At 46.4% G+C, this 27,208-nt stretch overlaps 1 protein-coding gene across 2 annotated transcripts in view; it reads right to left on the bottom strand.

Annotated features, from left to right (window-relative positions):
* Nucleotides 1-24,399, bottom strand: part of LOC139410994 (transforming acidic coiled-coil-containing protein 1-like) — a 33,602-nt gene extending 9,203 nt beyond the window's left edge. The window contains exons 1-2 of one of the 2 annotated variants that reach the window (XM_071156757.1): nucleotides 23,942-24,399; nucleotides 4,830-4,921 (exon numbers count right to left, since the gene is read on the bottom strand). In XM_071156757.1, coding sequence (XP_071012858.1) covers nucleotides 4,830-4,921; nucleotides 23,942-24,006 — 157 coding nt within the window. In that variant the 5' untranslated portion in view covers nucleotides 24,007-24,399. Of the gene's footprint in view, nucleotides 1-4,829; nucleotides 4,922-6,248; nucleotides 7,595-23,941 lie in introns of those variants that run through there. The other variant, XM_071156756.1, reaches the window with a different exon arrangement.
* Between the last annotated feature and the right edge of the window lie 2,809 nt (nucleotides 24,400-27,208).

The following is a 27,208-nucleotide window of genomic DNA, read 5'->3' on the forward strand; positions in this document are numbered from 1 at the left end:
TTGTTTTAAATTAAGGTTAAGGTTAGGCGTAAGGTAAGCAGTGTGGTTCAATTTAGGTTTAAAATCACATTTACGAAAAGTAAATAGGTGGGGTTTATGACTTTGTGGCTGTTGTAACTAGTGACGAAGAGGCACAACTCCGATATAAAATGTTTTTTTCTCAAAATTGCCAGGATATGACTTGTTCTACTTATATCAGTACACTCGTAAACAGCCTAAGCATTGCGAAACTTCTATTAGATCAAATAAACCAATTAAATGTTCAACAATCTCTTATTGTTAGCCAGAAGCACACCACCCTGCATCTGACTGCTGGCTTGCTTCTGAAGCTAAGCAGGGTTGATCCTGGTCGGTCCTTGGATGGGAGACCAGATGGTGTTGGAGGGCCAGTAGGAGGCACCCTTTCTTCTGGTCTATAAAAAATAATAATATCCCAATTCCCTACGGCAGTGATTGGGGACATTGCCTCGTGTAGGGTGCTGGCTTTTGGCTAGAATGTTAAATGGGTGTCCTGACTCTGTGGTCACAAAAGATCCCATGGCACTTATTGTAAGAGTAGTGGTGTTGACCCTGGTGTCCTGGCTAAATTCTCAATCTGACCATCATTGCCACCTGATCATCACCAGTTTACAATGGGCTCATTCATATCCCCGTAACTATTCCCCAGGTTGTTGCTGTAAATGAGAACGTGTTCTCTGTCAACTTACCTGGTTAAATAAAAAAATTGTTCTCCATACCAAAACTTTTCGCTTAGTGAGTGGAAAAAAAGGAAAAACGCCACCTCCTGGAGACGACAGATCTTGGGCCCAGTTATCCCTCTCGCTTTGCCTCTTCCTCTTCCTTAAAAATAACATTTGGCGAACGAGGATGGCTGAAAGTATTTCTACAATATCCCTACCTCCACCGGAGCAGTGGCCTCACAAGGGAGAACCAACAATCCCATGGGACAGATGGAAGTCGTGGTTTGTGACGTACATGCTAGCTATCGGACTGGATGTGGTTAGCCCTAAGAGGAAAAGAGCCATTTCTCTCCACTGTCTCGGTGCCGAGGGCTTGCGCCTCTTCCGAACGCTCAGGGAAGCATACACATATGATGCAGCTGTTGAACGTTTGGATGGACACTTTGCAAAGAAACAGAGTGTGCTTCTGAAGTGGCTGCATTTTCGACAGCGAGCAGGTGAGTCAGTGACACAGTACATTGCTGATCTTAAAGAGCTAGCGCAGTCATGTCAGTTTGGATATCTTCGAGATTAAATTATCAGGGACCAGTTAATTGAGAAAACCTCATGTTCACTTGTGCGGGAGAGGCTTCTTCTACAGCAAAAGCTGTAGCCATAGCTTCCCAAGTGGAATCAGCAGCTCACTGTGCAACTACGATCTGTGAGGCACAAACACATGCTTCCAGTGCTTTTCAAGCTGTGCAGTAAGCAAGCCCCGCAGACACACCCTTTCCTGTCACTCGCCTGGTTGGATCAAACCCAGCTGGATCACACCCCACAGCCACACCCCCTCCTGTCACTTGCACTGTTGGCTCAAACCCGACTGGGTTTTCCACTTGTACTGTACAGCTGGGTGACTCCTGCGTTCTCTCGTGCTAGACACAGGAGAAAAAGTGTCGCTCCTCGGCATGGCCACCTATGAGCAGTTCATGTCTCACCTGCCCCTCCAGCTGCCCAGCTTTAGCCTGTACGGATATGGGCACTCAGTGATTGATGTCATCGGCTTTATACACTCACAGGTGCAGTATGGCAACAAGGCCTTCACTCAGTACCCCTTCTAACATCACACGGCAGGGCACTAATACCTTAGATCTGGACCTGTTCACCAGCCTGGGGTCCTCTCTGTTGAACTCGGCCCTATGGTGACTCCAGTCATTCAGCCTCTACGCCAGGAGGTCACTAAGGATCTACACAAGCAGCTGGAGGATGGATTCATCTAGCCGGTGGATGCCTTCCCATGGGTATCCAACTTGGTCAACACAGTTGTTTCAAACTGTGCACTGACCACCAGGCCACACAGCCTTGATGTCTACCTCTGGGTCGGGACACAAGCTCCTCCACATGTACCGCTGGTCAGACCAATTCCAGTTGTTTAACTTTAAGCTGCAGTTCACGCCGGGCAGGGACAATGTGTTGGCCGACCTCCTTTCGCGCTCAGTTCCTCCAGACTCCACCTGTTTCCAAATTGACTCAGATGAGGACCTCATCCAGCTCCTACACTCACCTCTCCAAGACACAGTGTCGCACAAGGAGCTGACCCAAGAATCAACCAACGACCCCTTCTTCGCGACCTTGCAGGAATATGTAACAACCAACAATATGCCAGGTTCAAACATGAGCTGTCATGCTGGAATGACACGTCTGGCCCGTGGAAACTGCACCAGCATACCAAGCAGCCTCAGAGGACGAGTGTTGGCCATGGCTCATGAGGGCCACCTTGCTGAAGCAGTGCTGCTGGGACCTGGTGTGGTGGCCTGGCATCGGTCATGATATTGAAAGTCTAGTATGTGACTGTGCTCAATGTCTTCTCTGTGGAAAGACAGGACATCCGCCACTACCACTGCAACCACTGGCCTGGACCTCCCGTCCTTGGCAACATATCCAACTGGACATCTGCAGTGAACTCTACAATGTGCCACATCACCAACACTTCCTAGTGGTTAAGTATGGCCTACATTCAAAATGGCCAGAGGTCACACCCATGAGTTCTGTCACATCAGGGGCCATCATAAACTTCCTGGATATGCTCTTTGCTCGCTGGAGACTGCCTGCAATTCTGACCATGGACAATGACCCTTGGCTGGTCTCGGCTGAGTTCAGCTCTTACGTCCAAAGCAAGGGGATCAAGCACATCAGAACAACCTACCCACCACCCCCGGGTCAACAGGGCGGGTGGAGAGGTTCAATCAGAGCTCACCTAGCTTAGGATTGCTCCTTCACTGACTCCTTGTTGCAAACTCTGCTGCACTACAGAGCTGCTCACCACTCCACCACCAGTCTCTCCTGCCAAGCTGATGCTAGGATGTGAACTAGAGCTGCCCTTACACAGGCTCCGTCCCTGCATAGCCAACAGCGTAAAAGTCAGGAGCGCTACAAAAAAGAAAGAGAGCACGGCTTCGTGGAATCCAAGTGAGGGATTGGGTCAGGGTGCAACGACCACAGCGCGCAGACAAGCTCTGCACCTTCTGGTCAACACCGTGTCAAGTTCAACGTCAGCTGGGCCCAGCAACGTTTCAACTGCCTGACGGCTCTCGCTGGCAGCCGACTGATGAAGGTGCCACCTCCTGCATGTCCACACTCTGCCATTGATGCCACCCTGAGTAGTTCACTACCGGTGTCACACGCTCGCTTGGCCCCACCGGAAGTACAAGTCCCACGGGCACCTGTTGTTGTCGCTGTAGCAGCCGTCCTGCGACCTGTAAGGGTGCGCCCCCGCCCTGCTCACCTTCAAGACTTTATCACCTCCTTTCATGCCTAGTTTAAATGGGGGGGGGGGGGGTTGTGTTCAGCACCGATTAGCATCCATTCATGATTAGTATCATCGGTTGCATTGTCTGTTTTGTTGATATGTTATCGTGAATCACTAGGTGATTTGGTTGTTCTATTTCCCTTGTATGTGAGACGCTACTCGTTTAGATAAATGTCTGACTCAACTAAGAACAAGTGTTTGTTCTCAAACATAACAAGATCATCTTCCAATTGTCTTTTCTCAGAGATATGAGTAAGATGTTACAGTCAAATTAGCCCTCTGTGGATGTGTAGCATGGAGAGATCATGACAATCCCATATGTCTACTGTCTGAACAGGTGAGGAAACCTTTCCTAACCTCAACTCTAACCAGAATCATCTGGGAGTAGAGCAGGACAACCTCGCCCCTGGCCTTTAGGCCTCACCCTGTAGCCTAGCAACCGATAAATAACAGCCTCTACACAGTTTAACAGGGTAACACACTGACCAGAGAGAGAGAGAGAGAGAGAGAGAGAGAGAGAGAGAGAGAGAGAGAGAGAGAGAGAGAGAGAGAGAGAGAGAGAGAGAGAGAGAGAGAGAGAGAGAGAGAGAGAGAGAGAGAGAGAGAGAGAGAGAGAGAGAGAGAGAGAGAGAGAGAGAGAGAGAGAGAGAGAGGTGGAAATGGAAGAGTCTATTTGATTTCTCTAAACAATCAAGCACAATAACAAGAAAGGCCTTCAATTCTTCAGAAACCATAAAATCCAACTCTGCTCAGACATCTAACCCGGTCAATAGACTATGTACATCTAATGTCTAGTATTGTGTTGTTGTTACCGTGTAGTTTCTCCCTTCGGTGCTGTAATCGAGTAGACTATTATTATTCCTCCAGACTGAATTATCTCTCAGTCAATGTTTTATTTATGTCAGTAACCCATAATAGGTTATAAGAGGAGGGGTCATTATTGTCTACAGAGACAAAGGAGATTCAGTACATTACGATCATAGAATCCCATCTTCTAAACTGCATTGTGTCCAGATCTAGGATTATGAATCCCAAACAATTGAACTAATCCAGTCCAAGAAGCCACAGAGCAGTTGAACATTTTAATAGGATAACATTGTTTGTCTATAAAACTCAATGGTCGACAACACATGATCTGTGTGTGCTGTTGGTTTGGGATGTCAGCGGTGTGCGTGCGTATGTGTGTGTTGGAGGGGTGCACTTGTTTATCTTAAGCCTGTCTTTATTGGTGAAGAAGCACCTGTACTTCAGGTCTCTGTGGCTTTACAGAGCGATGCTAGAGTAACTTGCGCTCACCTGCCATCCACTACTCCTGTCTCATTGTTCCTACTGACAAACAGGTAGAGAGGACAGAATCTCACCTGTGTGGGCAGAGTTATCCAGCTGGGTCAGGTCATTCAGCAGACCAGGAGACTCCGCCTCTGGGGTCTCAAAGTTCCCTTCTGAGTCCGAACTAGAGAGAGAGGGAGGGAGAGAGAGACAGGGAGAGAGAGAGAGAGAGAGAGAGGAGAGAGAGACAGGGAGAGAGAGAGAGAGAGAGAGAGAGAGAGAGAGGGAGAGAGAGAGAGACAGGGAGAGAAAGAGAGAGAGAGAGAGAGAGAGAGAGAGAGAGAGAGAGAGAGAGAGAGAGAGAGAGAGAGAGAGAGAGAGAGAGAGAGAGAGAGAGAGAGAGAGAGAGAGAGAGAGAGAGAGAGAGAGAGAGAGAGAGAGAGAGAGAAATTGATTACAAGTTTATATAGCACCTCCATGGTTCCAGAGTTGTGTTTGTGTGCCAGACTGAGCCAGACTACAGCCAGAGCAGACACAAGACACCCAGATCTGTAACACACGGATCTGCTGCTACATGTTCAAAGGGATCTTCTCCTGGTTGTCTAGAAGGGGAACTTTCAGGCCAGTGGCTCGCTAATGGCTCCTTCATCAGCCACCAAAGGAGTTTATAAGAAGTGTCACTGTAAGAGAAGCAAAGGGGGAGGAAAGGGAAAGAGGGGACGAAAGGAGGAGGGTAGGAGGGGAGCTTAACCCTGCCTGGCCACCTGCATCCACTAGCCTCCTCATCCTGCCCACATGTCCCCAATACAAGGACAGACTGTGTTTCAGTTTCTCTCTCTCTCTCTCTCTCTCTCTCTCTCTCTCTCTCTCTCTCTCTCCCTCTCTCTCTCTCTCTCTCTCTCTCGCGCTCTCTCTCACTCTCTCTCCCTCTCTCTCCCTCTCTCTCTCTCTCTCTCTCTCTCTCTCTCTCTCTCTCTCCTCTCTCTCTCTCTCTCTCTCTCTCGCGCTCTCTCTCACTCTCTCTCCCTCTCTCTCCCTCTCTCTCTCTCTCTCTCTCTCTCTCTCTCTCTCTCTATCCCTCTCTCTCCCTCTCTCTCTCACTCACACACATGTACACACACACACACACACACACACACACACACACACACACACACACACACACACACACACACACACACACACACACACACACACACACACAGTCTTAGGGTCTGCCCAGATGCCCAGCCCAGATTTGCTCCAGTGTGTGTTTGTGTTCCCATGCACCTAAATGCACATCAAACTGTCCACACACTAATGAAAAACAGCTCAGGAGGACAAAGACACAGGCTCCCAGAATACAGACAGCTCTCTCTCTCTCTCTCTCTCTCTCTCTCTCTCTCACACACACATCACATCTAAAATATACAGAGATCATCCTTAAAAACACACACACACACACACGCACACACACACACACACACACACACACACACACACACACACACACACACCTGTAGCCCACTTACTTTTCTCCATCATTGGTTCCGGGCGCTCCCTCCTCCCCCTCATCCTCCCCTCCCCCCCGCACAGCTGACCAAGTCCATTTGGCCCACTGGACTGGAGACAGCAAAGACCCCCAGGACATCTCTACAGAGACACACCAGCTCCTCTATACAGTATACAACCCCCTGGGTCTGGTTGCACCCCACTGGGTCTGATGATACTCCTGGTTGTAAGGGTCTGGTCCCTTACAGGTTCTACAGTTCCACTCTCGGTTCTGTTACTCCCACACAGTCTGGTTCTCCTCCTCTGGCTCTAGATTGAACTCCTCTCTTAGTTCTGCTGCTCCTCTGTGCATAAGCAACAACGCACCAGAAGAGAGTAGAAGAGAGGAGGAGTGACTCACCACAGAGTCTGTTTACTTGTTTCTCTCTCTCTCTCTTTCTCTCTCTCTCTCTCTCTCTCTCTCTCTCTCTCTCTCTCTCTGTGTCTTGGAGCTGATCCGTGTGTTCTCTCTCTCTCTTTTTGAAAGGATGTTGATTTTTTGGCATCTCTTGTTTCTCTCTTCACTTCCTCCTTTTGCTTTCGTTTCCCAGACTGCTCTTCTGCATTGTTGATCCCGGAACAAACCGTGACAAGAGGCTGACAGAGCTGAGATGACGCTGTTGGTTTCTTACTCTCTGTTAGATCACAGATTACTGTAGCATCAGTAGCCTCTCTCTCTCTCCATCCTCCGCTTCAACTCTGAATGCCAGAGCAGTGATCAGCTGACTGCCAGACTGCTCCCTCCTCCCTCCTTCTTCCTCTCTCTCGCCCTCCCTCGCTCTCTCTCACTCACACCCAAAAAGAGTTTGCCTAGCCCTCCACCCTCCCCCTACCCCAACTCTCTCAGGCTGCTCTATTGTAATAGAGGAGAGACTCAAGGCGTGTTGTGAGAGGAGGAAGAAGAGAGGGGAGGTAGAGGGGGGGGTAGAGGGAGGGAGGGGGTTAGAGAGAGGGAGGGGGTTAGAGGGAGGGAGGGGGGTTAGAGGGAGGGAGGGGGGTAGAGGGAGGGTAGAGGGAGGGAGGGGGTTAGAGGGAGGGAGGGGGTAGAGGGAGGGTAGAGGGAGGGAGGGAGGGGGTTAGAGGGAGGGAGGGGGGTTAGAGGGAGGGAGGGGGGTAGAGGGAGGGTAGAGGGAGGGAGGGGGTTAGAGGGAGGGAGGGGGGTTAGAGGGAGGGTAGAGGGAGGGAGGGGGTTAGAGGAAGGGAGGGGGGTTAGAGGGAGGGGGGGGGGTTAGAGGGAGGGTAGAGGGAGGGGGTTAGAGGGAGGGAGGGGGGTTAGAGAAGTAAGGGTGAAAGTTTCCTGTTTCAAAAAAGCTGTTGTCTGAGAGTCGTCTGACTGTTTACACCGAGTGGTAGATCACTAGTGTCCTGTAGTGAGGGAGAGAGGGAGGAAGAGGGGACAGGAGTAGGAGGACACCTAACACAGCTAACACAACAAGTAGTACACGTTTCTGTCAGACCTGACCTCTAATAGAAGATAGGAGATCTAAGAGACCGACAGATAGAAAGAGGTGTGTGCAGAGGATCAGAGTGAATCAGGCTGGGTGGACAGACAGAAACCCGGAGATGTACCCTATCTGGTCTATCTATCTCGACAAGAATAACAACATTTAGTTTGCTATTGGGCTGTATCTGTTCCACTGACTCTTCCGTCCTCTGTCATTACAGTCTAATACATCTGTTACATCAAAACAAATCAATTGTGAACATTTAGTTCCTCCTATGTGTATATAACCATCCTCCAGAGCTCTTCTTACTCTTCTCTCTATGGAACGTGCCGGTAAGTCTGCGACCATGGCAGGCTGTGGTTAGTCAACCATGTGGAAACTCTCTCTTTCCCATCTCTGCAGACACACACACACACGCACACACACAAAGTGTGCACGTACAACCACACGCCTGGAGGCTGTTCATGGTGGCTTACATAACTTCCAAAATGCACACACAGACACACTCTCACACAGACACACTCTCACACTGACACAGCACTGAGTACCACATGCACTGACAACTCTGATTACATGCATCCCACTCATGCTCGCACACTCACACATGCACACGCGCACACACACACACACACACACACACACACACACACACACACACACACACACACACACACACACACACACACACACACACACACACACACACACACACACACACACACACACACACACACACAATCTCTCTCTAACTAGGCCAAGCCAAATGAGATGTGTTGTATGAGAAACATCAACCATGACTAATCTAATAACCATTTGCTTCTGTGGAGGAGAGGAACGAGGTATGGATAAAGAGAGGTGACAGAGGAAAGAGTCTCTCTCTCTCATCTCCTCTTTTATTTTCCCTTTACTCTGCTCTCTTCTACTCAGACGTGATCAGCAAGCTGGAGAACCCACAAAGACACACAGAGGGTACCCTGTCTCTCCCTCTCTGTCACTCTCTCTCTCTCTCTCTCTCTCTCTCTCTCTCTCAGACTGAACCCCATTTAGCACAGCTCTCTGTAACCCTTTGCCAGAGAGAGAGGGAAGGCAGAAGAGAAAGTGAGTGAGTGTGTATATATTTTGTTAGGATGTATCTGTTGTCATAGCTGTCAGGGATGCATGGCATTGCTTTCCCTCCCCTCTCTATTGTCTGTTGTCTGTAGCAGGCAGGACAGACCTGTTATGGGAGCTGTTTGACCTTATCACCTCTTGCTACACCTGTATAGAGTAGGGTCCACCCACATTAGCCTGGTAAACTAGCTAAACCGATACCCTCACATTTAGTTTCAGAATGTGAGCTATCGTGGGATCAGGCTGGTTTCACGAGGCTACACCCACACTACAGTTGGGATAAACAGTCCACCTCAAACACAAGCACACATGTACGCACTCACACACAAACACAGGAAGGTCTTAGTCACCTTGACTCACGGGCTGGAAAATGTGCAGAGGAGAGAGAGGGAGATGAAGAGAAAGAGAGACTAATCAGGTCTTATGTAACTCTTTTCCTTGGACCCAGAAATAGCTCAGCATACGTGGAACACTGGCGGACCCACAGACACAGAGCCATGCTCTAGTCTGGAACCCATGCAGTCGGGAACACACTGAGACTTCTAGAACCACACCAAAGATCTCACTCCAGGAAGCTTCAGAGAGCTTAAGTGGAACAGAGGCAATTTCTGAAGAGTAAATAAGGATATTATCATTTCTAACCGACACACAGGCCCAGTCACATTTGTGACTATAGACGACTTCAGCTTCCCTGAGTATAGACAGAGGGTCACATTCCCGGTGTCTGGAATCCTTGTCTCCATCTGAACCCAGACCCCATTCTAACCAAGACCACTGTGTGTGTGTGTGTGTGTGTGTGTGTGTGTGTGTGTGTGTGTGTGTGTGTGTGTGTGTGTGTGTGTGTGTGTGTGCGTATGCATGTGTCTATGTTGTGACGTGCAGGCAGCCTAACCTATCATCCTTTTAATTAAATTAAGAGTTGACTGGAAGTCACAGATGTGTGTGTGGTTAGGAGCTAAACATAACCAGTATAAACATGTATAGTAGCCACATAGCCACCCTGGAACACACATATGTGGATTACCAAAAGCATTCCTCCAATGATTCTGAATAATGATCTGAACAGTAAGTTTATCTTTCCTATAATAGCATGGCTGCCTGGTGAAACTGTGGCACTGAGACAAAAACAGGCTCAACCGTCCCATCTAGTGGTAAACAGAAGTCAACACATCTCTCTGTCTGTACTGGGCAAATGTAGTACTGAACCGCAGTATTGGTTTAGTGTATTAGGATCCCCGCTAGCTACTGCACATGCAGCAGTTACTCTTCCTGGGGTCCACATAAAACATACAAATACATGACCAAGTACAGAACAGTTATAGACAAGAACAACATAAGACATTACATTGAATTCAAAATACAAACAAAATAAGAGTTATATATAGAAGAGACACCAAGAGACCACAAAAATACTATTTACACACTATTCAGATACACATGTTCATATTCTTATAAACAGTACATTTAAATGAGATATTTTTAAATGTTTATAGAAAGAGGAGAGGTGCTGTGATACTAATGATGTTTTTCATCTGTTTTTTTCTGTAAAGCTAAACTTTGTTTAGGTTTGGGTACTGTGAAGAAACACATAGTGGAGTGGCTGGTGGGGCACGCATGCCTGTTTGAAGTGTATGCAAATAGATTATACAAGTGGTCAGACATTTTCAACGAGAACGTTTAGACCCGAAGAGAAGTAGTCCATTTCTCCTCAACCCTCAACAGTGAAAGACTATCATGCGTGTTGTTGATGTTAGTTCTGTGTGTGCAGTTAAGGGCAAGGAGTGCTGCTTTGTTTTGAACCAGCTGCAGCTTTGCTAGGTCTTTCTTTGTTGCACCTGACCACGTTACCAGACAGCAATCGAGATGGGACAAGATCAGAGCCTGAATTATATTGATGATACAGTCCCCTCTAATTTAAGGACATACATACCTACACCCTTAGCCTCGTTCAGCATCGAAACAGTTTCATTCAAGGTTTGATCACAAACCACAACACTCAAACTGTCCATGTAAACTCGTGGTGTACACAGTACACACTTCACTGCCTTGTGCGGGAAAGAGAGCTCCACCTCGTGGCGATCAGTGGTCTCTGACAAGATCCAGTCTCTCTCACTGTCAAACTGGAGGCTCGTGTTGACTGGGATCCTCAGTCTCAGGCAGGCAGGAACACACAGGAACAAGAGAGAAACCCTGCTTAGAGTGCTGAGTACACTCACCCTCTCAGTCTCTCTTAGTCCCGGAGTCTCTCTGTCTCTCTCAGACAGTAAAAGCCATGTTTGAATATAGTTCTACAACTCTGTCCTGAATGGAGTAATGCTTTAGCCTAGTTTCTCCCATGCCTTTGTGTGTGCGTGCATGTGTAGAGCATCATCATGACAAGTGTTTAAATTAAACAGAGGAGAAGTGTAGTACAGCGCCGGTCGGCACGGTTACAGTAACCAGGCCAGCTGACATTACAGCATCATCCTGGGGATGTAGTCTGAAGTGCATTACATCATCTTGTACTGCTATACCAGATCTTGTAATTGTGCTAGCTGAAATTGAGAGAGGGGGGGGGGGTGAGGAGAGAGAGGGGGATGAGGAGAGAGAGGGAGATGCGGAGAGAGAGGGGGATGAGGAGAGAGAGGGGGATGAGGAGAGAGAGGGAGATGCGGAGAGAGAGGGGGATGAGGAGAGAGAGGGGGATGAGGAGAGTGAGGGGAATGAGAAGAGAGAGGGGGATGAAGAGAGAGAGGGAGATGAGTAGAGAGAGGGGGATGAGGAGAGAGAGGGAGATGAGGAGAGAGAGGGAGATGAGGAGAGAGAGGGAGATGAGGAGAGAGAGAGAGAGGGATGAGGAGAGAGAGGGAGATGAGGAGAGAGAGGGAGATGAGGAGAGAGAGGGAGATGAGGAGAGAGAGGGGGATGAGGAGAGAGAGGGGGATGAGGAGAGAGCGGGGAGGAGAGAGATAAGTGCAGATAATGCTACAATAAGACCTTTGATGGTGAATTTGGGAAGCGTGACTGAGATAGTTTGCCTATATAGCTAACAACCGAAGCCTTGGATGTCAATTAAGGCAGCCCTCCACACCTCTCTGATGCAGAGGGGTTGGGTTAAAAGCGGAAGACACATTTCAGTTGAAAGCATTCAGTCTTACAACTGACTAGGTATCTTTCCTTTCCCTAAAACAGTATCTGCATATTTAATCTAAGCCCAACTTGGGGCGGCAGGTAGCCTGGCGGGTAGGAACGTTGGGCCAGTAAATGAAAGGTTGCTGAATCAAATCCCCGAGCTGACAAGGTACAAATCTGTTGTTCTGCCCCTGAGCAAGGCGGTTAACCCACTGTTCCCTGAGCAAGGCAGTTAACCCACTGTTCTCTGAGCAAGGCAGTTAACCCACTGTTCTCTGAGCAAGGCAGTTAACCCACTGTTCTCTGAGCAAGGCAGTTAACCCACTGTTCCCTGAGCAAGGCAGTTAACCCACTGTTCCCTGAGCAAGGCAGTTAACCCACTGTTCCCTGAGCAAGGCAGTTAACCCACTGTTCCCTGAGCAAGGCAGTTAACCCACTGTTCTCTGAGCAAGGCAGTTAACCCACTGTTCCCTGAGCAAGGCAGTTAACCCACTGTTCTCTGAGCAAGGCAGTTAACCCACTGTTCTCTGAGCAAGGCAGTTAACCCACTGTTCCCTGAGCAAGGCAGTTAACCCACTGTTCCCTGAGCAAGGCAGTTAACCCACTGTTCTCTGAGCGCTGATGACGTGGATGTGGATTAAGGCGGCCCCCAGCACCTCTCTGATTCAGAGAGTTGGGTTAAACGCAGAAGACACATTTCAGTTGAACGCATTCAGTTGTACAACTGACTAGGTAAACCCCTTTCCCTTTGTCGTAATCAGAGCTGAAAAACACACAGACACACAAATTATAGATGAGAGGACCAGTAGAACCGTTACTACATGGAGGTCTAGAGATGTTATGTTGGGATATGTCAAATCAAATCAAATATGTTGTGTTCAATGTAGGCCGACAGGCAACTGCCAAAATAAAGGAAACAAAGGAAACAAAAATATAAAGTGTCTTAATAGTGTGCTGGGCCACCCTATTCTACAAGTGTCTGGAATTCTATTGTAGAAATGCGCCAGGATTCTTCAACAAGATATTCCATCCTTTGGTGTTATGTTGATGGTGGTGGAAAATGCTGTCTCAGTTGCTTCTCTAACTGGGAATTTTTTCACATGACCCTAAGCATGATGGGATGCTAATTGCTTAATTAACTCAGGAACCACACCTTTGTGGAAGCACCTGCTTTCAATATATTTTGCATCTCTCATTTACTCAACTGTTTCCTTTCCCTGTATGATGGAATATTTTAGAATATATTGGGTCTTTCCACCTCAAAAAGCAAATTTCGACACCCACCATCTCAGATTATTCTAAAATAGTTTCTGTAGTTAGTAACAGATATGATTAGCATTCCTGAAATATTTAAATATAATTTTATCTCTGAGAAATTCTGCAAATTAACTGCATGCAAATGTCCTATTTTAATTTATATGATTCAAATGATATTCAATAAATATAGTACACCCGATTTGGACCAAACTTCTTCCTACCAATAAGTAAGACATGAGGAATCCCAAAAAATCTAAAACGCCACCCACAAACCCCCCACAACCCATGCCAATCCCACCCAAACAACCAATATACAGTATGACAAGTAGTATGAAGCTGTGGCTTCAATGATTGCTTCTCCATTCAGTGCAGTGTAGTATTCCCTTTCACTCTGGGGATGTTTTTTCCCCCTGTTCAGAGAAATTTGTAATTGAAGTTGCTTGCATTATTTACCACAAAGTAGTGTGAAAATACCAGGTTTTGACCAGTAGATAATGCTGTTCCTGCTATACCGCCACACTCTTTTATCCATTTTGCTGGTCTCTTGTGTTATATAGATCACACAAAAAAATATTTGCAACTTTTGGTAGAAAAACCAATAGATTTTGCTCATGATGAAAATAAATTGTGTAGCCATCCTCACAATTCATGCCAGTCCTTCATGAAAGCAAAAAAACATAGTGTTATGCTCGTTGTTTGAACGAGGAGACCAAGGTACAGCGTGGTAGGCGAACATCTTACTTTTATTAAAATGAACACCGAAAAACAACAAAATACAGAACAAACGTAAAGTTCTGCAGGCTACACAGCAACTAAACAAAATCAAGATCCCACAAACTAAGGTGGGAAAAAGGCTGCCTAAGTATGATCCCCAATCAGAGACAACGATAGACAGCTGCTTCTGATTGGGAACCATACCAGGCCAAACAAAGAAATAGGAAAACTAGATTGCCCACCCTAGTCACACCCTGGCCTAACCAAAATAGAGAATTAAAAGGATCTCTAAGGTCAGGGCGTGACACATAGCCAGATCCAAAGGGAATACATTACAAAGTATAAAGAAGCAATACTCCAAGCCGCAGCTTCATACTACTTGTCAAACATAGAGAACTGATACTGTGTCACACCCTGATCGGTTTTACCAGTCTTTGTGATTGTTTCCACCCCCCTACAGGTGTCACTCGTCTTCCCCATTATTCCCTGTGTATTTATACATGTATTCTCTGTTTGTCTGTTACCAGTTCGTTTTGTTTCGTCAAGCCTACCAGTGTTTTTCCCTCTGTTCCTGTCTCTCAAGTGTTCCTGTTTTTTTTGTTTCACCGGTGTTGACCATTTCTGCCTGCCCTGACCCTGAGCCTGCCTGCCATCCTGTTCCTTTGCCCCACCTATCTGGATTTACTGTCCTCTGCCAACCTTAACCCTGAGTCTGTCGGCCTGCCGTCCTGTACCTTTGCCCCACCTATCTGGATTACTGACCCCTGCCTGCCCTTGACCTGTCTTTTTCCTGCCCCTGTTGGATTAATAAACTATTGTTACTTTGTTGTTGTCTGCATCGGGGTCTTACCTTGAAATGTGATAGTACGAACTGGCCATGACTAACCCAGCAGACCCGGGCCAGCTGCGCAACATCATCTCCTCCCAAGGAGCCACCATCAGTAGGCACAAGGAATTGCTTCTTGGTTTTATGGAAGGGGTCCAAATGTTGGCTGAATGCCATAACTGGGCGTTGGACATTTTGCTGGAGCAATTCCGCGGGTTATCTGGGAGGCCACAGTGGTAACTCCACAGCCCCTCAGTAACTCCGCTGTTTGCAGCTCCGTCTCATCGGTCACTCAACCTTCTCGGGAGCCCCGCTTACCTCCTCTGGAACGCTTCAATGGTGAGCCGAGCACCTGTCAGGCGTTTCTATCTCAGTGTGCCCTTATCTTCGAGCTTCAGCCCTCTTCCTTCCCCTCTGAATGCTCCAAGATAGCCTACCTCATCATGCTGATGTCAAGGAGGGCTCTCACCTGGTCTACTGCTGTATGGGAACAACAGTCGGCCATATGCGTTAGTCTGGAGGGTTTTTTGATGCCCCGTTCTCCAGGAGAGAAGCTGCTCCAAGCTTATCCAGCTCCGGCAGGACTCCCGCAGTGTGGCAGACTATGCGGTGGATTTCCCCAATTTGGCAGCGGAGAGTGCTTGGAACCAGGAAGCGCTGTTCGATACGACGTCTCGGAGGAGGTCAAGGACGAGCTTGCAACTCGGGAGTTACCTACGGATCTCGATTCCCTTATCGTGTTGACAATCCGTATTGATGGGCGATTACGGGAACGACGGAGGAAGAGGAACTTCCATTTCGCACGCACGTCCACCTTGCCTTAGAGTCATCCCGAAAGTCCCCGACGGTCCCGTTGCCAAGAGAACCCAAGGCTTCCCGACCTTCACAGAGAGTCGCCGAAGAGGGCAGAGTCACCGCTTCCCGATCCTATGCAACTAGGCAGAGCTGGGCTGTCGCCAGTAGAATGGCAATACACGGTCAACGCGAAGAGTTGTTGGTCATTTTGTGTCCTCTTGTCCTTTGACAGACCAGGCTCACCAGTAGGAGCGAGTAGTCTGGCGGGCCATATGGATAACTTTTCTGCTTCTCCTGGCACCCCTTTTCATGCCATTCTGCGGTGGGGAAAGCAGGCTAAATCTCTTTGGGTCCTCATTGACACTGGGGCTTTTTGGACACTACCCTGGCTTCGGAGCTGAACATCCCCACTCAGCCCCTCTCCATTCCCATGGATATTAGAGCACTGGACGGGCGCTCTATAGGCCGGGTCATAATAACACTCCCATAAACCTATGGGTGTCAGGAAATCACAGTGAAACTATTCCATTTCTGCTCATTAAGTCTCTACAGATTCCTGCGATTTTGGGATTCTCCTGGCTCCAGCGACACAATCCTCTCATCAACTGGTCTGCTGGTGCCATCATGGGCTGGAGTCCGTTCTGCCACGCCCATCTGAAGTCAGCGCAACCTGGCCCAGGACTTCTTCTTCTTTCTTCTCTCCACCATCCCCACGGAGTATTAGGACCTCCGGGAGGTGTTCAGCAAGGCCAGGTCCACTTCATTTCCATCACACCGACTCTGTGGGATTGACCTTCTCCCTAGCACCACACCGCCCCGGGGACGCCTGTACTCTCTGTCGGGACCGGAGACCAAGGCTATGGAGACCTACATTGGGGACTCCCTAGCTGCAGGATTTATCCGTCCCTCTTCCTCTCCCGCCGCCGCAGGGTTCTTTTTCTCTGTTCCTGTCTTTTGAGTGTTCCTGTTTTCTAGTTTTCCTGGGTTGACCATTTCTGCTTGACCTGATCCTGAGCTTGCCTGCTGTCCTGTACCTTTGCCCCACTTATCTGGATTACTGACCCCTGCCTGCCCTTGACCTGTTTTTACCTGCCCCTGTTGGATTAATAAACTGTTGTTACTTCGACGTTGTCTGCATCTGGGTCTTACCTTGAAACGTGATCCTGTATACTGGTTGTTGGGGTGGGATTGGCATGGGATGTGGGGAAGTCTTTGCGTGGCTTTTTATTCATTGGTAGGACGAGGTTTGGTCCAAATTGGATGTCCGGTTTTACATTTATTGAATATTATCAGAATCTATATATAAATAAAAATGTCAAATTTGAGTGCAATCAATTATCTTAATTTCTCTTATATATCAAATCAAATTTCGACCAAATAATGTTTCTGGAATGCCAATATTACCTGTTTCTAACTACAGAAACAATTTCAGAATGGCTTACCAAGAAAAACTTCCAAAACGACTAATTTGAGGTAAAAAAGGAGTTGGAGCAATCAACCAAAAAAGGCAGAGATTGATTTCTTATTGCTTACTTTAATCCATTGTACGGGATGTGAACAGGTGACTGACATTTCATGGTCAAACTGACATCTTCCTCAGAGTGACCTGACCATTGGATATAACTTCTATTTATAGCCTAGTGGCCAATTGAGACACAACAATGTAAAACAGTTATAATTATATTATGTTTCAAGGTAAATGAAAAATGATTGCATAAAATTATAAGAGAAATAGTGTGTCTCGTTAATCAATAGTCCATGTTAAAATATACATAGGTGATATTTGGGTGTTTGTGAATCAGACAAATAGATCCAAAAAATCAAGGCAGCAATGTCACGCCCTGACCTGAGAGAGCATTTTTATGTCTCTATTTTGGTTTGGTCAGGGTGTGATTTGGGTGGGCATTCTATGTTCCTTTTTCTATGTTTTTGTATTTCTTTGTTTTGGCCGGGTATGGTTCTCAATCAGGGACAGCTGTCTATCGTTGTCTCTGATTGGGAATCATACTTAGGCAGCCTTCTTTCCCTGTTGTATTTGTGGGTAGTTATCTTTGTTAGTGGCACTATAGCCCTGTTAATCTTCACGGTCGTTTCCTCATTCTTTGTTTTGTTGGCGACATTTATAAATAAAAGAATGTAACAAGAATGCAACAAGTTTTTCTTGGTAAGCCATTCTCGCGATTTTGTCATTATTGTTGAGCACCCCTCCTTTTTCTTTGTTTGCTGATGCACGAAAGCCCACCTGAACTCATGATTAAAATACCATATGCCAATCCCTCAGCCATAGTAATAACAGGCAATACCTGCTCTGCTCCGTTCAAAATGACTAGAAGTAGCAGGCAAGGTGATCCCATCCCACCTCTGCTATTTTTATTGTCTATCAATGGGTTAGCTGACAAAGTCACAAAAACAATGTCCATGAGGCAGAATTCAGAGTGTTTCTGGGTGACCAGACTGTTAGTGAGAATGACAAGAATGTGGGGAATTGCAAGTGGCCTGTTTAAGCTCGTTTCATCTTGTTCTTGATAGCTGTCTTATTTTGAGGTGTTTTGACTGATTTCATGTCAATGCTAATATGGTTAAATTCGCTAGCTAGCTAACCAACAACTGTAATGATGTATTTGAGAGACAACAAGTGCTCATTGTGCAAATTAATTAATTAACTTAATAAACATTGGAGACGAAATATAGCTTACATGTTGTCAACAATCTAAACCTACCCTGTCTCTAACTTTATTGCCCTAACAATCTGGAGAATACATTGAGTTGAGCAACTTGAACATGCATCTAACTGGGAGAGAGATGGTTTCAAATATCAGGTTATATTAGTCATATGTACAGGATACATATGGTATACACCATCCAACAAAATTCTTACTTGCAGGTTTCTTATCGACAATGCAACAACGATAAGAAATAATAAAAGATAAGAATACGAAAATAGAAGTAAATGGGTCAGTAGAATATAATAAATATTTTAGCAAGTATAATACATGAAGGCACAATTTATAGTCCAATATTTGGGGGAAGGTATTTTTGGGGGTGAGTTCTGAGAGGACTGACAGAGTAGGGTCAGGGGACAGACAGACACCAGGCTTTTGTGTGTAACAATACAGGGACACAAAGGATACATAATTCCTCAAACAATGGTGCGCACACGCACGCACACACGCACGCACATGAACTCCCGAACACACACACTCTGAAGGTCATACAGGGCCTCTTATGGTCCATGTCTGTCTATCGACAGCCAGCTGAATTGTTGCTGATATAGTACTGAGAGGAGTAGGACAGGTTGGGAGGAAGAGAGGAAGAGCTTCAGGCCAAAGATAGATCAGCCTAGTACAGTCTGAAATAGGGTCTAAAGGAGCTCCAAATGCAGGTCACTCTCTACTCCAAAAAGGAATGGATGAGATGGAGGAGGGGCGATGAGTGGAGGGGGGATTGAGAAAAGAGGACTGAGGCAGATTTCTGTTGCACTTAAAAATGAAAAAGATGATTTGCTAAATATAGATCTGAGAATAAGGGCCACGATCTCATGCTGCTACGGAACTTCTTAACCCTCTCATAGCCACACACACACACTGAGAGAGACACACACACACACACACACACAGAGAGAGAGAGAGAGAGAGAGAGAGAGAGAGAGAGAGAGAGAGAGAGAGAGAGAGATAGAGAAAGACACATACACACTCATTGCGAGAGAGCGACACACACAGAGAGAGAGACACAGAGGGAGAGAGAGAGAGACACACACACACATACACACACACACTGACAAAGAAAGACACACACACATACAAACAAGGACATTGCCTAGAAAAACACTGCTTAACCTACAGTAAACACAGAAACCTGACAGTGTGTAGTGTGGGGGCACATCCCCATCCAGTAGAAAGTTGACTGGTTTATTTCCAATTCTAAGCTCGTTAATGTAATGTAAAATCAGCCAAACAAAGATGTCTCTGTCTGCAGACTCTCCTTTGATTCTCTGAGCGCTCCAGCTAACAGAAGCTCACAGAAGAAGTCTCAGATCTAAGTCTCAGAGCCACTCAGTGCCTAAGGCTCTCATTCTACTCTGCAGTTGCACTACTCTGGATCATTCAGTACCAATTGGAATGACTTCCAGTGTAAACAACAACTGCTGTAGAAGATGACAACACCACTAATACTGCCAGTGGTACTGCTGAGTCACCGTGACAACAGGATGGGTAGAGCAGAGCAGCATCAGGGTATGACTAGGAAGGACATCAGTGAATGGGTAGAAAGTGTAAAAGGCTCAGCAGCTCATTAACATGTTGATGATCCACTGAGAACTACTGGGAGTGGCTCTCTGTTACCATGGATTAGAGCTGGGTTTCCCAAACTCCCAAATTTGAATCAGCTGTGTAGTATTAAGACAAAAACCAAAACATGCACCCCTTCGGGTCCCGATTTAGAGAGAGAGAGAAAGAAATAGGAGGAGGCATTTGAGAGGAGAAACGGCCAAAAACAGCCATAAGACCAATGGCGCCGATAGAGATGGCAGCTTTATTTCTAGTCCTTAGGAAACTGTGCAGTATTTTTTTATATATATATATTATTTCTTACATTGTTAGCCCAGAAAACCTTAAGTGTTATTACATACAGCCGGGAAGAACTATTGGATATCAGAGAGACGTCAACTTACCAGCACAACCAGCATTATGACCAGGAATACGACTTTCCCAAAGCGGATCCTTTGTCTGCAGGACATCTCCCAGGACATTTGAACTGATTCCAGAGGCCGACCCAAAACAACGCCGCCGGAGGAGAGGGTACCGGAGCGGTCTTCTAGTGATGCTTCTGATACCCATGCACCACCCACCGCTTCCGAGTATATTACTCGCTAATGTCCAGTCCCTAGTTAATAAAGTCAACGAAATCAGGACAAGAGTTGCTTTCCAAAGAGTTATCTGGGATTTTAACATACTCTGTTTCACGGAAACATGGCTATATTGGGACATGCTGTCAGTACAGCCAATGGGATTTTCAGTGCATCGCGCCGACAGGAAAAAACATCTCTCCGGTAAGAAGAAGAAGGGGGTGAATGTTTCATGATTAACGACTCATGGTGTAATTGTAACAACATACAGGAACTCATGTCCGTTTGTTTACCTGACCTAGAATTCCTTACAATCAAATGCCGACCGTATTATCTCCCAAGAGAACTCTCCTCTGTTATTGTCACAGCCGTGTATAACCCCCCGGACCCCCAAGATGGCCATCAAGGAACTTCACTGGACTTTATGCAAACTGGAAACCATATATCCTGAGGCTGCATTTATTGTAGCTGGGGATTCTAATAAAGTTAATTTGAGAACAAGGCTACCTAAATTCTATCAGCATATTGATTGCAGTACACGAGCGAGTAACACGCTCGACCATTGCTACTCTAAGTGCCGCGATGCATACAAGGCCCTCCCCCACCCTCCTTTTTGCAAATCTGACCATGACTCCATCTTGTTGCTCCCCTCCTATAGGCAGAACCTGAAACAGGAAGCGCCTGTGGTTAGGTCTATCCAACGCTGGTCTGACCAATCGGATTCCACGCTTCGAGATTGCTTCGATCACGTGGACTGGGATATGTTCCTGGTAGCTTCAGACAATAACATTGACGTAAACGCTGACTCGGTGAGCGAGTTTATAAGGAAGTGTATAGAAGATGTTGTACTCACTGTGAATATTAAAACCTTCCCTAACCAGAAACCGTAGATTGATGGAGACATTCACGCAAAACTGAAAGCACGTACCACCACATTTAATCATGGCAAGGCAACTGGGAATATGGCCGAATACAAACAGTGTAGTTATTCCCTCCGTAAGGCAATCAAACAAGCAAAGTGTCAGTATAGAAACAAAGTGGAATCGCAATTCAACAGCTCAAACATGAGACATATGTGGCAGAGTCTACAGACAATCACGGCTTACAAAAGGAAAACCAGCCCCTTCGCAGACATTGATGTCTTGCTTCCAGACAAATTAAACAACTTCTTTGTGCGCTTTGAGGACAATACAGTGCCACCGACGCGGCCCTCTACCAAGACTGTGGGCTCTCCTTCACTGTGGCCGACGTGAGTAAAACAGTTAAGCGCGTTAACCCTCACAAGGCTGCCGGCCCAGACGGCATCTCTAGCTGCGTCCTCCGAGCATGCGCAGACCAGCTGGCTGGTGTGTTTACGGACATTCAATCAATCGCTATCCCAGTCTGCTGTCCCCACATGCTTCAAGATGGCCACCATTGTTCCTGTTCCCAAGAAAGCCAAGGTAACTGAACTAAATGACTATGGCCCGTAACACCCACCTCTGTCATCATGAAGTGCTTTGAGAGACTAGTCAAGGATCATATCGCCTCCATCCTACCTGTCACCCTAGACTTCAATTTGCTTACCACCCCAATAGGTCCACAGACGACACAATCGCCATCACACTGCACACTGCCCTATCCCATCTGGACAAGAGAAATACCTATGTAAGAATGTTGTTCATTGACTACAGATCAGCATTCAACACCATAGTACCCTCCAAACTCATCATTAAGCTTGAGTCCCAGGGTCTTGACCCCGCCCTGTGCAACTGGCTCCTGGACTTCCTGACGGGCCGCCCGCAGGTGGTGAAGGTAGGAAACAACATCTTCACTCCGCAGATCCTCAACACTGGGACCCCACAAGGGTACGTTCTCAGCCCCCTCCTGTACTCCCTTTTCAACCACGACTGCATGGCCATGCACGCCTCCAACTCACAACAGTGGTAGGCTTGATTACCAACAACGACGAGACAGCCTACAGGGAGGAGGTGAGGGCCCTCAGAGTGTGGTGTCAGGAAAATAACCTCTCAATCAATGTCAGCAAAACAAAAGAGATGATCGTGGACTTCAGGAAACAGCAGAGAGAGCACCCCCCTATACACATCGATGGGACAGCAGTGGAGAAGGTGGAAAGTTTTAAGTTCCTCGGTGGACATATCACCGGCAAACTGAAATGGTCCACGCACACAGAGTGTGGTGAAGAAAGTGCAACAGAATGCGCAACAGTGCCTCTTCAACCTTAGAAGGCTGAAAAAATGTGGCTTGTCACATAAAAACAAAAAACTAACTTTTACAGGTGCACAATGAGAGCATCCTGTCGGGCTGTATCACCGCATGGTATGGCAACTGCACCGCCCACAACTGCAGGGCTCTCCAGAGGGTGGTGCAGTCTGCACAACGTATCACCGTGGGATAACTACCTGCCCTCCAGAACACCTACAACACCCAATGTCACAGGAAGCAAAAAAGATCGTCAAGGACAGTATCCACCCGAGCCACTGCCTGTTCACCCCGCTTCCATCCAGAAGACGAGGTCAGTACAGGTTTATCAAAGCTGGAACAGAGAGATTGAAAAAAAGCTTCTAGCTCAAGGCCATCAGATTGTTAAACAGCCATCACTAGCAGAGAGGCAGCTGCATACCTACAGACTGATATCAATGGCCACTTTAATAAATGGAACACTAGTCACTTGAATAATGCCACTTTAAGAATGTTCACATATCTCGCATTACTTATCTCATATGTATATACTGTATACTGTATCCTACACTATCTATTGCACCTTAGACGCTCTGTCACTGCTCATCCATATATTTTATATTTATACATTCTTATCCCATTACATTACTAGATTGTGTATTAGGTTTTATTGTGGAATTTGTTCATTATTAGGTTTTGTTGTGGAATTGTTAGATATCACCTGTTAGATACTGCTGCACTGTCGGATCTAGAAGCATGAGCATTTTGCTACACTCGCAATAACATCTGCCAACCATGTGTATTTGACCAATTTTTTTGTTGTTGATTTAATTGAATTTGAAGTGATTCAACCACACCTCAACACTTGCCTTAGTCAGAGGCCATCATGAGACAATGCATTATAGTGTTATATTATTCACCTGATTAATGGACATAAACTGTTGGTCTTCTGTTGATTGATCACTCACCTTACATGCCACCTCATCTTGTGCATGTTCAGTACTAAAGAAGTGTCTCCGTCAGCAGATCTGATCACATCTCTCTCATTACATCTCTCTGATGACCCTAATACTCTGTACATCTCCCCTATCTAGATCTCCTTTCTGAAGTCAAATAAGTTCAATCCAAACAAGCGTTATTGTCGTGTCGGGTTCTGCTGCACTTTAGCTAATGGACAATGCTGGGAAACCTGTTCAGAGAGCGATACACAACATTTACACAGGAAACTAAACCACATGCTCACGGGACAGGAACAAGATCAATAATGCGTGTGCAAGCACACAGACACGTGCACACACACACACACACACACACACACACACACACACACACACACACACACACACACACACACACACACACACAATAACGGTGATTAGATTGTGTACTCACATGCTGCTCTTCTTTCTGGGGGAGCTGAAGGAGCTCTTCCTGTGCTGACTGAGGGAGCCCCCCATGGCAACGCTGGGTGTGTATGTGTGTAGTGTGTGTGTGTTGTATCTTATTCCAAGCGACAGGCGTATCTCTTTTAGAGCACTCTCTCCATATTCCCACTCTCTGAAAATAGTAGAATCCCAGTGATGAGGGCACGACCACTATAGCCTCTTCTCATCTCACACACCACATCCCTGACTAACTAGCTCCTTCTGCTTCTCTCTCTAGCTCCTTCTGTCTCTCTCTAGCTCCTTCTGTCTCTTTCTAGCTCCTTCTCACTCTCTCTTGCTGCTGCTGATGTTGTATCCAGGGTGAATGGTCTGGCTGCTCAGGAGTCCTGATCACATGTCAACTATTCTGCCAGTCCCTGCCTCTCTCTCTGTATGTCTGCCAGCCCTCTCCCTCTCTCTCCTTCTATTGCTTCCTCTAACCCCTCCTCTCCTCTCTTCTCTCTCTCTCTTTCGATCGAGTGGTCCCTCCTGCACAGACCAGATTCCTTGCATTACAGAGCTTCTCTAAAGAAAGAGAGATAGTGGGAGTGAGAAAGAATGAGAGAGAGGGCGGGAAGGGGGTGGTGTAAAGGCCACTAAGCTCTAACAGTAAAGGGGGAAGAGGGAAGGAGGGTAGGGCTGAGGGTATTGTTCCAGAGGGAGACTCGCCCCTATTGTTAGTCAGCTGAACAACAGACAGAGGGAAGAGAGCGAGGGATGGTGGGAGGAGAGAGAGGGTTGTAAAACCAGCCTATATTTATGTTTATTTATTTTCCCTTTTGTACTTTAACTATTTGCACATCGTTACAACACTGTATATAGACATAATATGACATTTGAAATGTCTTTATTCTTTCAGAACTTTTGTGAGTGTACTGTTTACTGTTAATTTTGTATTGTTCATTTCAGTTTAGTTTATTATCTATTTCACTTGCTTTGGCAATGTAAACATATGTTTCCCATGCCCATAAAGCCCCTTATTAAATTTAAATTGAATTGAGAGAGGGATGGTGGAAGAAAAGAGAAGGGGGGTGAGCATTAACACAGCCCCTGTTGTTCTGAGACATTCTACCTGCTGTGAAACAATGTGTGTCAGGACCCCTCCCCTAAGCCCAGCATTAGCATGCACGTGTGCACGCACACACACACACACACACACACACACACACACACACACACACACACACACACAAACACACACACACACACACACACACACACTGAGAGAGAGAGCATGCCGAGGTTGGACTGCACAGCGTTCTTCTCAGTCAAAGAATGAAGGGAATCTGAGCACTGGTGTAAAGTACTTGAGTAAAAATACTGTAAAGTACTACTTAAGTAGTTTTTGGGGTATCTGTACTTCAAATGTTCCTAATGTTTGGTAAACTCAGTGTAGTTCAACAATTACATTTACTTTTGATACTTAAATATATTTGAAACCAAATACTTTTACTTTTACTCAAGCAGTATTTTACTGGGTGACATTCACTTTTACTTGAATTATTTTCTATTAAGATACACAATATATATACAATAGTAGGTGGACTCCCCTTCAAATGAGTGAATTCGGTTATTTCAGCCACACCCGCTGCTGACAGGTGTATAAAACCGAGCACGCAGCCATGCAATATCCATAGACAAACATTAGCAGTAGAATGGTTTTACTGAAGAGCTCAGTGATTTTCAACGTGGCACCGTCATAGGATGTCACCTTTCCAACAAGTCAGTTTGTAAAATGTCTGCCCTGCTACAGCTGCCCTGGTCAACTGTAAGTGCTGTTATTGTGAAGTGGAAACATCTAGGAGCAACAACGGCTCAGCCACAAAGTGGTAGGCCGCACAAGCTCACAGAATGGGACTACCATCTTTTATCGATGGTAGTTATGATATTGTTTAGTACCTTGAGCGTGGCTGAGATACACCCGTGACCAGCTCGGAAACCGAATTGCACAGCGGAGAAGGTACGGTGGGATTCGAAATGCTCAGTGATCTGTTTATTAACTTGGCTTTCGAAGACTTTAGAAGGGCAGGGCAGGATGGATATAGGTCTATAACAGTTTGGGTCTAGAGTGTCACCCCCTTTGAAGATGGATGACTGCGGCAGCCTTCCAATCTTTAGGGATCTCGGACTATAGATAGAGAGGTTGAACAGACTGGTAACAGGGGTTGCAACAATGGTGGCGGATCATTTTAGAAAGAGAGGGTCCAGATTGTCTAGCCCAGCTGATTTGTATGGGTCCAAGTTTTGCAGCTCTTTCAGAACATCTGCTATCTGGATTTAGGTGAAGGAGAAGCTGGGAAGGCTTGGGCAAGTAGCTGCGGGGGGTGTGGATCTGTTGGCCGGGGTTGGGGTAGCCAGGAGGAAAGCATGTCCAGCTGTAGAGAAATGCTTATTGAAATTCTCGATTATCGTCGATTTATTGGTGGTGACAGTGTTACCTAGCCTCAGTGCAGTGGGCAGCTGGGAGAAAGTGCTCTCTCCTTACACAGCCTGGAGATGTGTTGGGTCATTGTCCTGTTGAAAACAAATGAAAGTCCTACTAAGTGCAAATCAGATGGGATGGTGTATCGCTGCAGAATGCTGTGGTAGCCATACTGGTTCAGTGTGCCTCGAATTCTAAATAAATTACTGACAGTGTCACCTGCAAAGTACCCCCACATCATCACACCTCCTCCTCCATGCTTCATGTTGGGAAACACAGTTGCTCAAATCATCCGTTCACCTACTGTGCGTCTCACAAAGACATGGCGGTTGGAACCAAAAATCTCAAATTTGGACTCTTCAGACCAAAGGAAAGATTTTCACCGCTCTAATGTCCATTGCTCATATTTATTGGCTCAAGCAAGTCTCTTCTTATTATTGTTATCCTTTAGTAGTGGTTTCTTTGCATCAAATCGACCAATAAGGCCTGATTCAGTTAGTCTCCTCTGAACAGTTAATGTTGAGATATGTCTGTTACTAGAACTCTGTGAGTTTATTTGGGCTGCTATTTCTGACGCTGGTAACTTTATTGAACGTATCCTCTGCAGCAGAGGTAACTCTGGGTCTTTCTTTCCTTTGGTGGACCTCATGAGAGCCAGTTTCATCATAGTGCTTGATGGTTTTTGTGACTGAACTTGAAGAAACTTTCAAAGTTCTTGAAATGTTCTGCATTGACTGACCTTCATGTCTTAAAGTAATGATGGACTGTCGTTTCTCTTTGCTTATTTGAGCTGTTCTTGCCATAATATGGACT

This window comes from Oncorhynchus clarkii, chromosome 6 (assembly GCF_045791955.1).
Source record: "Oncorhynchus clarkii lewisi isolate Uvic-CL-2024 chromosome 6, UVic_Ocla_1.0, whole genome shotgun sequence".
NCBI lineage: Eukaryota > Metazoa > Chordata > Actinopteri > Salmoniformes > Salmonidae > Oncorhynchus > Oncorhynchus clarkii.